The following is a 12,810-nucleotide window of genomic DNA, read 5'->3' as shown; positions in this document are numbered from 1 at the left end:
GTGCATCCCTACTATCTTTGTTGTCGGTCTGGCTCAGGTTAAACTCTTTGTGAAACATGAACAAATACAAACAATGAATGCCACAGAACTTTCTTTTATTATCCAGTTTGACAGTCAGTTATAACGGAAAAAGAACACAAATAAACTACTTTAACGTAGATTTTTTTTGTACGACTTTATTACGTGGTATCGGATCGGTGCATAAACACCACAACTTCCCGATACCGATACAAGGGTTTTAGGCAGTATCGGAGCATCTCTAATGTCAGACAACAGCCATGCATCATTGCTGCTGTATCTTTTTCTGGCTCAGTGGTCTTGCATGTTTGCAGAACTGCTCAAAACACTGTTGCTTCCTCTGTTTGAAAGGGGGAAGCTTCTGATCAGAAACCATTAGCCAACTTCCAATTAATTCATGTTAAATGAAGCTGTCATTATTTTAAACATGTTCAGTTCTTGTACTTCCCCAGACCCCAGCTTATGAACCCTGGCCTAGTGTACGAGTGGTTGGCATCCTCCCTGCCAGTGTGCGACCCCAGCCCACTTGTGAAACTTCTCAACACGGGTGCCTGAGGCGATACTCCTCCCAGACGCCCCCACCTTTGATCTCCTCATCACCTGGTTCAGTAGGCCTCCGCAGAGAGAGGGAGAGGCTGCAGGGGCGGGAGCAGGGGACAATAATAACCACAGCAGTTGTTCTCGCAGCCAGATTAAAGCCTTTGCGGTTTGAGTTTCGGAAAGAAAAGGAAGCAGGCAAATTCCTGGGATGATATCTATTGTTTATTATGAACAGCTCCGTGCATTCACATCACTAGATATTAAATAAATAAGGGGAACATGAACTTGGTATTTTTATAGGAACACAAAACAATTCCTTCACTTCGCTCACATCCCTGTTCTTGGAGGCGATGATCCAAGTGATTTCAAAAATCTAAAAAGCAGCCAACTTGAGCCAAACGCAGAGCTGTTTTGCAGCCAACATGCCAGGCCTTCCCAGCATAATGTGAACTGACAGTGCTACAAACACTACAGCAATGTCCCTATAGGATCAATTTACTAATACTATTAAAGACAAGAATACCTGAAACACCAGCACAGTGACTATAAATACATAAAGATAGGAAGGTACGGTAGTTCGTGTGACCCCTTGCACATAAAAGTTCCACACTCAGGAACAAACTTGAGTCGTTACAAATGCATCCATCCTCCGAGCATCACTCTCTTTCATTCTCATGTTCAAGAAATCAACATTTTGACAGCTGTAAGACTTGTGAAGCTGAAGGTACTGCCTGTTCTTTTTGTGCTCAGCCAGCAGTGGCTCCTCCAACACTCCAACACCCAGAGAGGACTTGGGGATGACTAACCTTTCATACATTCTGTGAATGTGATACAGTATGTGCTATATACACATAGCAGCAATTCTATCTGCCTTAAAGTGCATTTTGCTTCATACAACTCTCTTGACAGTGCATCACAAGACTTTCTCTCTTTTCCTCTCCTGTGTCATGCAGCATGTTGCATAAAGCTCTTAATCATATAAGGTTTTATCTCAGGGACACCATATGGAGAAAAAATGTGCTGTAGTGAATATATATTACACTCTGCAGCTGGGAGGAGTGGTCCCCTGCCTTATTTATAGTGCATTGTCCCATGATGAAGCTGAATTATGCGTAATTTTGCAGTATGGGAACCCCCCAGGAATCCCCAGCAGCACCCCCGGGGCTCCCCGGACACTTTAGCGGTCATGAGAAGGAGATGAGAGCGGCTTCTTACCTCAGTAGGTTGGGCAGAGGGATGGAGCCGGAGCCTGACCCGAGGATCCCCTTCTTCCCACTCAACAATTTCTCCACCACGGCGACATTCCCGGTCCGGGCGGCTTCCAGCAGCTCTTGCTCCTTCCCCATCCCGGACACAAGTTTACAACGACGGGGTGATTAATATCCAACAAATCTCCCATATATCCCAACTGCCTCCTGCCCTCCGAACCCTTTCTTCACAGCCTGGAGTGTGAAAGCATCTGAAAGGATTCCTCTCGCTGCATACTGCTGCTGCTGCTGCACAGTGAAATAGGTATTACTGATGCTGCACTGATGAGTAGGTTTGACGTGCACTGCTCCCCTGGTGCTTTATAACCTCAGTGCATTCACACGCACGGCTCCGTAATCTCCTCTTGTGTCTTGTTACTCCGCTGACGTGCAACCTCAGTGCAAACACGCGCAACGGGGGGAACGGGAGGTTCCGAAGCGAATCACTTAAGTGTAAAGTGAAGAGTAACCCTGGTTCAAAAAAGAAAACTCCTTCTCTGTACCGAACAGAGTCTCCTGTCTGGTCTGAAGTTCCAGCTGATAACAGGCGGGGAGGTAAAAGCCCGTACACTTGAACAAGAAGCTCTCCAGACCCGCTGTACTCACCACCTCTCTACCAGAACCTACCGCACTGGCCGGTGCCTCTGAAGTCGCCTAAAACACAGGTGTCAAGTTAGCCGTGATACAACGGTAGCCTACACTTCCTGTTACAGCTTTCAAAATAATGTTTTACTCGCCGATGTTACAAACTTGATAAACCGACCCCAGACGTAAATAGTAGAAATACTGTAGCCTATGTAGGAACATTTATAGCTATAGGCTACGTATGTCATTTTATATTGACTTTTGTTTGTTTTATGTCCTAATTCATTTGTAGTCTATGTCCTATGTGAGTTGCCTTGTTGATGTAATGCACAACTTTTTGAAAATGATAATAATAATAATAATAATAATAATAATAATAATAATAATAGGCTAATGCTATTATTTGACCAAAATATTTTTCTATTTTTGGATGCAATTTCTTCAGTTGCACGCCAAGCTGTTAGCCATGGCTAACATGTCATGTTCTGTGTTAGTGGGGCAGTGAGCATTTATGTTATTAGCCCTATAGCTAGCTCAAGTCCTAAGGGAGGTAAAAAAAAAATAAACAAAAAAATAGTCAAATACGTAATTACTATGTGTAGACATTTTAAGAAAATGTAGTCTATTTTTCAAAATCTGTGTCAAGATCATGGTTATAACTTGCTATGGGGTCCCTGGACAAAACTCTCTCTCTCTCTCTCTCTCTCTCTCTCTCTCTCTATCTCTCTCTCTCTTTACAATATACAGTTTTATATGTTGGAATGCTACCTGGTCCCAGATTTGCTGTCTGTTGAATTGATCAAACCATAGGATTAAACATGAATTAATTTAGGAATATGCAATATAAGCACAAACCTATATTTTGACACAAGGACCCCTTTGAGATCAGGTCAGCCCCAGTCTATGGTCAGGACCTTCTTTTACTCGCTGTAAAATGACGTTTTAGTAGTGCATATTCCCCCAAAACATCTACTAAATTGAAACAAACAACTGGACATTTTTCGGGGGCCCTGGAGTTCTGGGGCCCCTGGGGCATTTGCCTGCATTGCCTAATTAGAAGCCTTGCACAACCATCTTTGCTTCTGCTCCCATTTACCAATAAACAATATCTGCAGATAAAGACATCTGAATCTAAGGCTATCATATGTATGTAGCAAAAGTAAATATAATTTTTTTCATCACAATATTTTTTAATTTCATCACACGTCTTGGACGCCCCTTGTGCAAATCTAAACTTTTATTTTGAAAGCCAAGCCGATGTCTTCCGCTGACTTACACACTCACTGTACAGTCTGGGCGTGGATGATGGTGATGCCACAACACCAACAGGACGCGATGCCTTTGTTAGTCTCTTTAAAAAGTCACACTCAAATCCACCAGCTGTACCAGTTGTTGCTCCTCTCAGACCATTAACTTATTCTATCAAACACGCACATGCGCAGTTCCCTTCTACACTGGAGGTGGGTTCACTGCTGCAGGATTGAGAAACAGGTGAGATCCTAAAATAGCCTCTTTGTCATGTCACAGCAGGGTTCGATGGAGAATAACGGCAGAAGAAGTGCTCTGATCTGTCCACTGACAGCCTGGGAAACAGACACACACCCTCATTTCCACTGCGCCTCCACTCTGCCGCCGGTGCATGCTGGGACCTGCCTGCTGCTTAATTGGAATTTAAAGAGAAGTGCTGCCTTGATGTTCTCCACCTACAGCTGCTATGTCCGACGTCTGAACTCGTAAACACTAGCCGTTACTAGCCGATTCAATTAGGCTAATTGTTGGGCTGCAGGGAAGGATTTTTGATGAATCTGCTGATTATTTCCTTGATTAGGCCTATATTAATCCTTCATTTTATGAAAGCAGTGATGCCTGTTTTACAGAGCCAATGCTGCCTAATTTAAATGTCCAAACCACAGTTATTCAATTTACAAAAATATAAAAAAGATAGAAAAGCTGCAAATATTCACATTTAAGAAGCTGGAACCAGAGAATCAAGATTTCTGTGAACTTTTTGCTGGAAAAATAAATTAACCGATTTTCAAAAGTTGTTGCTGATTAATTTTTTTGCTGATCGCCTAACTGACCCACTAATCGACTTATTATTTCAGTGCTGCAATTAATGATTTTTTATTATAATAATCAATTCATTTGTAAAATCTCAAAAACTGCCCATCACATTTTGTTTAATGACTGAAATGAATTGGGAAAATATACTAATAACTTGATAATATTTACAATGTCTTTATTTTATTTTATTTTATTTAAACAATTAAGACATACATGTGATCAAAAACAGTCAAAACTCCAATTTATATTTAATTTAATGATCAATGGTCTTATTAAAAACAGTGAAGCAGAAAATCCTCACATTTAAGAAGCTGGAACTTGTTGAAAGGCTCTGCACAAACTGAGTTGCCTGATTAGACCTCTTTTTATGGCTGAAACTAAACCAGCTAAATGGAATTCAGCCATCATTAATTTTATGACAACAGTATGACAGGGTCACTATATTTGCAGCCAGGCTCTGGCAGAGAAATTATACAGAAAGCAGAGAATAAAACAGTGAACACTGAGCCAACAACACAACCTGATGCCTCTCTCTTTCATCATATTTCCCACAATCAAACTGTAACTCTACATGGTGCTGGGACACACACACACACACACACACACACAGGTTTGTGGCACTGTCTTTGTGGGGACCCATCATTGACATAATGCATTCCCTAGCCCCTTACCCTAACCTTAACCATCACAACTAAATGCCTAACCTTAACCCTTACCCTCACCCTAACCATAACCTAATTCTATCCATACTCCTAAAACCAAGTCTTAACCCTCAAACAGCCCTTTAAACTTGTGGGGTCCAGCATTTTGGCCCCACAAAGCTGTCGGGACCCCACAAGTATACTGGACTCCCAGTTTTTAGACCCCACGGATATAGTTAAACAAGCCAACACACACACACACACACACACACACACACACATACTCACTCACTCACTTACTCACACACTCACTCACTCACACATACACAGTATATAAATGAAGATATACATGCTTTCCTTACATAAACGGTCCTGCACTGTGAGCCATCATCACAGAAACATTAAGCTACAGTATGTAAACAGGCGTTCATGTAAATAGCAGCAGAGCAGAACTTTTCCCTCCCTCCTTTCCTCCCTTACACACACACACACACACACACACACACACACTCTACAATGCCCATCTATGACTCACTGCACTACTCCAGTCGTAAAATGTCATGACCATTTATGTGCACAAAGTCCGAACACTCTCCTGCTGTGGTTCAATGAGCCTACGAAGAGGCTGCGCTTACATTTAAAGAGTTTCTCTTCTTCGCTTTTCACAGAACAAACAGCATTGTTTTTAATTAATGTAGAAATACAAGACAAGACATAAAACCTATACTGTAAATCTTTGCAGGTTTTAATGGAAGTATGCACTGAATGCTTACTGTGTTTATGAGCTAATATGTTTTTGCATCTGTTGGGACATAATTCCTGCACTTATCACAGATTTTAACCTAGAAAAGCAGACATACAAGTAAAAGAAAATAAGAACTATGTGTGTACAACAGTGGATATAAATGTGATTTTCCTATTTAAGGTGGTAATACAGCACTGTATCCATCCACCTGGCTAACAGTGAACAGATGTGATGTCTTTAAGGTCTTGTCATGTGGGATTTTCTCATGGGACCATTTTTGGAGTGTCTGTTTATTGTTGACTAGGTCTTCTTATGTATTATTATTATTATTTTCTACACCAATGTGTACCCTTTGACCTTGAAACAACACTGAAGGGAAACTCCAGATTTTTACACATCGTCTGTTTACAGGTCTTGAGGAGTACTATAGCATGTGTGGAAGAAGTTGTATAAAGCACCTTAGTGGCTCCAAAGAGAGCTGCGTGAAATCATGAATTTATTAAAGAGAATGAAATCTGATACATTGCCTCAAGTGATGTCACTTGAGTCAGTGTCAGATGGAGGTTTTGCTTGAAAAAAACTATTAATCAAATATTATAACAGTTGCTGGTTGCAGCTGTAGTTGGTACTAACAAAGTATTGAGCTTTGGAACATTGATATATATATATAGACACACACACACACACAACCGGTCAAAAGTTTGGGGTCACTTAGAAATTTCCATTCCACTCCATTTTAGACAGAATACCAGCTGAGATCAGTTGCATTGTTTTTTAACCAGATTACATTATGTGCTTACATAATTGCAAAAGGGTTCTCCAATGTTTTCTCAGTTAGCCTTTTAAAATGATATCAGATCAGTAAACAGAATGTGCCTTTGGAACATTGGATGAATGGCTGCTGATAATGGGCAATGTAGATATTGCATTAAAGATCAGCAACCCACTCAGATCAGCTGGTATTCTGTCTATAATGGAGTGGAATGGAAATTGTTGAATTTGACCTCAAACTTTTGACGGTAGTATATTTTATATATACACACACACACACACACACACAGTATGAGTGAAAAAAAAAATGTTTACAAATAAATCCACATGAAAAACGTAGAAAAGTAAAACCATTTCAAATTCCAAACCCTTTTATTTTCATCAGTATTTCAGCAGCTTTGACAGACAAAATACAACTTATTACTTTGTGTCTTTTTCTTTCCTCCACAGGGTCTCAGAGGGGGGAGTTTCCCAAAGAGAGGGGAGGAGGGGCTGTGATGAATGGAGGAAAAACACAAGATGAAAAAGAAAGAATTTCCTCTTCACCAAACAAAACTCTTCACATACAATCGTGTTAAAATCCTACCTATGACATTTCAAGTCTTGATACTTGACACGTTTGTGCAAAGAACTAGTTGTGTTTCATGCCTTTTACAGGAAACTGAAATGAACTGGGCCGAGCTCAAGTACAGGTTAAGATGGTTGCATATTTAGACTGATGGATGTACTGACTCTACTGTTAACCGTTAGATGTGAGAGCAAAGTTCGGAGACCTCAAACTGTTCTTTTATAGTCGTTTGTGCTATGCCAAAGCATGTGCTGTTAGAAGTAAGTCGATTTTTGTCATTTTGAACATCTACTCAGGGGTTTCCCCTGAAGTCTTCACACAGGCATGACGCATGGAACAGCAGCAGATATGGTCAATACTTATCCATGACAAAATTACACATGGTAGATTAGAAATTTACATAAACACACATACATATATATGTATGTAGTCAGGCAGCTTCAATGTGCCTTAATTGTCCTAATCCCACAAGTTAATACATTTCTCTCTCAACTCGTCAGCTCTCTCACAGCTCTGGTTGTTTATTTACAGTGCCTCAGTTTTAAAAGTGCTGCACATGTTAAGTAGCTATTTACACATAGAAAAATAGGAGGGGGGATACAGACATTATTGTTGGGCATTTTGCTAACAAAGCTGTGGAACTGGCGGATATAAATTCATCCTCTACTTGTAATGAAATGCTTGTTCTGGCTGACAAACACACACATTCAACTGAAACACTGTATAACCTTTCAAAGTTCTGAAGAAAATAGTTATGTGTTCACATTCTTATACAATTTACACTGTACACACTCAGAGGACGAGTGAGAGCATGATTTGTCTCGTGCCCTCTGAATATGAAAGCACAAAATTACAAGTTTAATTTCTGTGCAGTGCAAAATAAGTTTTTTTTTTTTTTTTTTTTTTTAAGACATTCCTCTGAAGATACGACATTCAGTTTTCCTTCATATTTACAGGATTGAATGAAGCTCATCTAAGGTTAGCTGTGATTCTTTTCCATTTTAACTTTAACAATAGGGCTAGCCGGGGAAGGGAATTCTGTAGGCACATCCACGGATATAGATCCTCATCCTCTTTCTTTCACACAAACACACAGACACACGCACAAACCCATTAAATGTAATTTCTCCCTTTTCAACTCTCAAAGTGGAGAACATATAACAGACAAGTGTGTAAAAACGTGTATTGTTGAGTCTTCACACAGACTCTGCATTGCTTCGTGAGGGAATTTTTTTGAAGTCTAATGGCGGCTCACTCAACAAATGAGCCAGTAAAGGGAGCCGTTTTAGTGTTTTTCTTTGCTTGTTGATGTTGCCTTTAAATTTGCTTTGCTGCCCATCAGTGTCAGTCTTCATAACTGCAGAGATGAATGACTGACTGGCTGGGCGTGGGTGTGAAGAGAGAGCCGGGTCTAGCTGGTTTTGAGGTTCTTCATGCGGTGCAGCAGTGAGTCCTTCTCCATCTGAGCCTCAGCCAGCGCCATCTTGGCTCGGGACAGCTCCACTTTCAAACATTCGTTTTCCTCCACCAGCATCTGTAAATGAACAATAAGGAAGGACCCCAGGGAGGAGTCAGTATGTGTTTGCTTGTTTTGGTGACATGAGAACTGAAATAAAACCATAAAATAATGTGTTATGAAAATCTTTCAGCAGAAGATTCACTTTCTTGAGGTTTTGAGAAGCTTTCAGCCTCATCTTGCAGCCTTCATCAGCGCTATGCCCAACTGTCACGGAGACCGGCAAACTCCACCCACAGATGAAGACCACGAGATGTGATGATAGCTCTGGAAAATTCCCAGCTAGTGGACCATTTTTTGTGCAATTCTCAAGATCAATAATACACCTTCAAGTTCCATAATATCATGAATCAAATAATAATAAAAACAAATTGGTGCCACGTCTCCTTCGTAAAATGATACTGAACTTGAATCCAAAACTTTGTCTTAAATAGAACTGAAAAACTACAGCAGTGGTAGTTTATTTAAACAGTAAGAACTAACTGTTTGTTTATCAATCTGTGAGTTTTTGTGGTGCATGTTGTGTCCCCGTTCGTGTTGACTAATTCGCCGAGCTGTAACTATGAACCATTTCGCCAGTTCTACCTGTGGCCACTATCTGTGACCGATCCGAAAACGCTCAAATGGCTCGTGTTGAAAGGAAAAGACAAACAACCCCTTTTGTTGTGTAGATCAGATGACTTAAACAACATTATGTAACTGTTCATTTTCAATGTTCCAACTACAAATGTAATACTTGTATTCTGCAAAAGCTGATCAATATCACTCCCACTGTATACACAATACAAGCCAAGCAGGGAACTGGATTTTCACTACATCTTTTTTATATTCAGTCAGAAAAAAACTGTCCTTCTTGTTCAGTAGTTTTACGTTTGTAGGAGAAAAAAGACAAGAAGAAGTGTGTGGCAATATTTATTGAAGATTGTTGACAGGTGTTGTGGGTAGCAATTTGTGCCTACATACTATATACTTTACTCTCATATACCCCCACAGTATGCTTTCATTGTGCGTCTTACCTTTTCTCTGCTAGATGGAGGGGGGCTGGTGGGTGGGGCTCGGGTCTGTGTAGCCTTTGGTATACCACAGACACCACCCACAATCTCAGGGACTGGAGTCAGAGTGCTATCAATCAACGCACCCTCTTTCCATGGTTTGGTCTCCGCTGCTGTGTCCACTGTAAGGAGAAAGAGAGACAACAGAAGGGAGTTTGGAGGTGTGGAAGTACTGAGCGTGGACTTCAAAGCCTTATATAACGGCAGTAAATCAGTGCTATAGGGGAGGTGGAAATATCTGGAGGACGAAAACGTGTGTGTGGGGCGGCCTCTAGCTCACCCAGTAAGAGCGTGTGCCCCATGTAGGCTGAGTCCTTTGCAGCGGCGCGGGTTCGAATCCGACCTGCTGCCATTTGCTGCGTGTCATCCCCCATCTCTCTCCCTCTTTCCTGTCTATCCACTGTCTCTATCCAATAAAGGGGAAAAAGCCCCAAAAAAAGAAAATGTGTGTGCGTTGCTCACCTCCGATATAGAATGAGCCGTCGTCTCTTCTGTGTATTATGAGACTGTCCACATGCAGGGTGATAGGCGAGGACTCCGAGTCAGAGAGATTGTCACGGGGACCGTCGTCCTGCATCAGAGACAGCACATGTTGAGTGTGGTAGTATAAGTTGGGATGTGTGTGAGCATGTATATGTGTGTGGAGGAGGAGGAGGAAGAGGAAGAGGAGGAGGACGAGACAGGTGACAGGCACTGAGAGAGAAATTATCCACATCCAGGTTTCCACATCAGTTCCACGGCAAATCTACTCACTTGTGAAGGAACCCAAGAGAGAAGGCAAAAAGGCCTTTCTATGTCATTAAACATTCAGTCCAAATCCAAATTCCAATTAGGCCACGGTTAAAAATATTTAACTTGGTTATCGAAGCTGCTGCACTGTATGGCAGTGAGTAATAGGTTCTATTACTGTAACACAACTGGAAAAAAAACAGGAGAAATATTCTGCTGAGGTCTTCCAGGTATACTGTAGTTCTAAAACGATAACCTCGGGGTAAAAACAAAAGCTTCCAAACTCCGAATCCAAGGAGCTGGAATTACACCGCTGTACAAAACACCGGGGATTCTCACCTTTAAGTTGACGTGTGTGTCCCTGACGCTGATCTCCATGGGCAGCACCAGCGGCGCAGAGTCATCCTCCAGGAAGTGAGCCAGGTTACGCAGCGTGGACATCAAGAAGCTTGCTTGGTATCCGTGGAGACGCAGCTGCAGGAAGCCGTTGCGCTCAGCCAGCGGCGAGTGAGCGGCGGCGCAGGGCCCGCTCTCAAGGCGAGCGCACACCGCTGGACTGTGGAGGCCCCCGGCGGACGCAGAGCTGATCTCACCACCAGCTGTGAGGATAGAGACAAAGGCTGTGATTAGCATTAGCTTCTGTGTCATGTCTGTGGATGTAGAGAGGATTCAGCTGGAATACACATATACACCTGACATTAAAATACACCCAATATCAAATAGCATTTCTCTCTCTTTATATACTTTGAATCTGACAGTAAGCATCTTCTCTTTCCTGTCCAATCCACATCCGTCCTGATTAACATGCAACGTGCTATTTGACTGAAACTGTGTATTAAAAAAATATTATGCACCAGAGAGCACTGACAAATTTAGTTTTCAACTGTAAAATGTCCCGCTCAGTACCTATCTTGGTTACAATTATTTAAAAAAAAACCCGAAATGAGTATAAACATTGTTTGTCTATGTCATGTGTTTCAGTTTATGTTTAAAAAATGACTACCGGCCAATATATAGCTGTATTTTTTGAATCCCGCCAATCATATAAAACCACAGTTCAAAAAGCGCCTGGATGATGATCATTTATATCTATAAGTTATCATCAGGACATACTGAGTGCATTTACAGCTTATTTTTTTTTAGCTTCAATTTAGCTCACTCTAATAAAAAAAAAAATATATAACAAAAAAAAAGGGGTGCATGTTAAGGCCAGGTTTAAACGAGGGTAGTAAGAGGTGGGATGAAGGAATCAGAATATCAGAAAGAGGAGTGGGGGAAAAGTTGGAAACACAGAAAAAGCTAAGTGAGCTGGAAAAAGAGAAGCAGGAAGGAATTAAAAAAAAAAAAGGAGTTGAGATTTTGTACAATCCCACGGGCTCTTCGCTGCAGTGATGTTTAATTATTTCCGAGGACTAAGGATTAGAGGGTTCGGTGGAAACTCCCACCTAAGTGTTTGAGCATTCAAAGTTAAGGTTTCAACCATTGAATTATTTCTTTTCTTCCTTTTAGACACTGTACAAAGCTAAACTCTGAGTTGCTAACAACTGTGGAAGATTTGATGGTGTATTAAGAATGACCTAAATTTCAGTGCCACAAAATGTGACGATACGAATCCCGTTTACTGAAGAAGAAAAAAAGAGAGAGGTGAGGAAAGTGAGGACAGAGAGAAAGAAGACACAAACTAATGAAAGTTGAGGTTGAGAGGTGTTAAACCCGAGAGAGGGAGGGTAATTAAAATCCTCCTTTTACACAGATGTTACACACAAATTGAGCGGGCAAGCACACAATTACAGGGATACGTTTTTAACAGGCGAAACACTCAGCAAGGCATGAAAATGGCCACTTAAAGAAAGAAATCTTTTCATTATGACTGTGAGAAGTGCATCACATCCATTTAATATGCTCTCTGAAGGAAAGTCACGAGAGGGTTAAAACCATAAAGCAATTTCAGGACCATACACCCACATACACAATGCTGTCAGCTTTTCACAGATACTGTAAAAAGACATTCTCTCTCAATCCTGGGCGGCTATAGGGTCAAGGCAAATAGAGAGAGAGAGAGAGAGAAAGAGAGAAAGAGAGAGAGGATGGGTGAGGGTAAGGAGGAGAAAGAAAGATGGAGGGAGCCAACAGCCAGGGACTGAGTGACTGTGATAAGACAGGGGAGGGAAGAGAAAAGATGGCCTAGGGAGAGAGGAAGATGAAGGAAAGAAAAAGTGAAGGGGTGGGGGGTGGGGGGGGGGGGGGTGTTAAATGACAGAGGATTAGTAGGAAGATGAGTAGGAGCTTGAGGGAAGAGTGAGGAGGAAAGGTGGAGGAGAAGAGAAAGAAAAA

At 41.5% G+C, this 12,810-nt stretch overlaps 2 protein-coding genes across 6 annotated transcripts in view; both read right to left on the bottom strand.

Moving 5' to 3' along the window:
- Nucleotides 1-2,443, bottom strand: part of anks1b (ankyrin repeat and sterile alpha motif domain containing 1B) — a 233,045-nt gene extending 230,602 nt beyond the window's left edge. Inside the window, exon 1 of one of the 2 annotated variants that reach the window (XM_031313332.2) lies at nt 1,774-2,443. In XM_031313332.2, coding sequence (XP_031169192.1) covers nt 1,774-1,904 — 131 coding nt within the window. In that variant the 5' untranslated portion in view covers nt 1,905-2,443. The remainder of the gene's footprint in view (nt 1-1,773) is intronic. The other variant, XM_031313331.2, reaches the window with a different exon arrangement.
- A 4,521-nt stretch (nt 2,444-6,964) lies between these two features.
- Nucleotides 6,965-12,810, bottom strand: part of uhrf1bp1l (UHRF1 binding protein 1-like) — a 35,326-nt gene continuing 29,480 nt past the window's right edge. For all 4 annotated transcript variants that reach the window (XM_031313327.2, XM_031313328.2, XM_031313329.2 and 1 more), the window contains 4 exons: nt 10,816-11,075; nt 10,210-10,318; nt 9,712-9,869; nt 6,965-8,713 (listed from right to left, as the gene is read on the bottom strand). In XM_031313327.2, coding sequence (XP_031169187.1) covers nt 8,591-8,713; nt 9,712-9,869; nt 10,210-10,318; nt 10,816-11,075 — 650 coding nt within the window. In that variant the 3' untranslated portion in view covers nt 6,965-8,590. The remainder of the gene's footprint in view (nt 8,714-9,711; nt 9,870-10,209; nt 10,319-10,815; nt 11,076-12,810) is intronic.

The sequence above is a fragment of the Sander lucioperca genome, chromosome 20, assembly GCF_008315115.2.
Source record: "Sander lucioperca isolate FBNREF2018 chromosome 20, SLUC_FBN_1.2, whole genome shotgun sequence".
Lineage (NCBI taxonomy): Eukaryota > Metazoa > Chordata > Actinopteri > Perciformes > Percidae > Sander > Sander lucioperca.
This window is presented reverse-complemented; position numbering and strand designations above follow the sequence as displayed.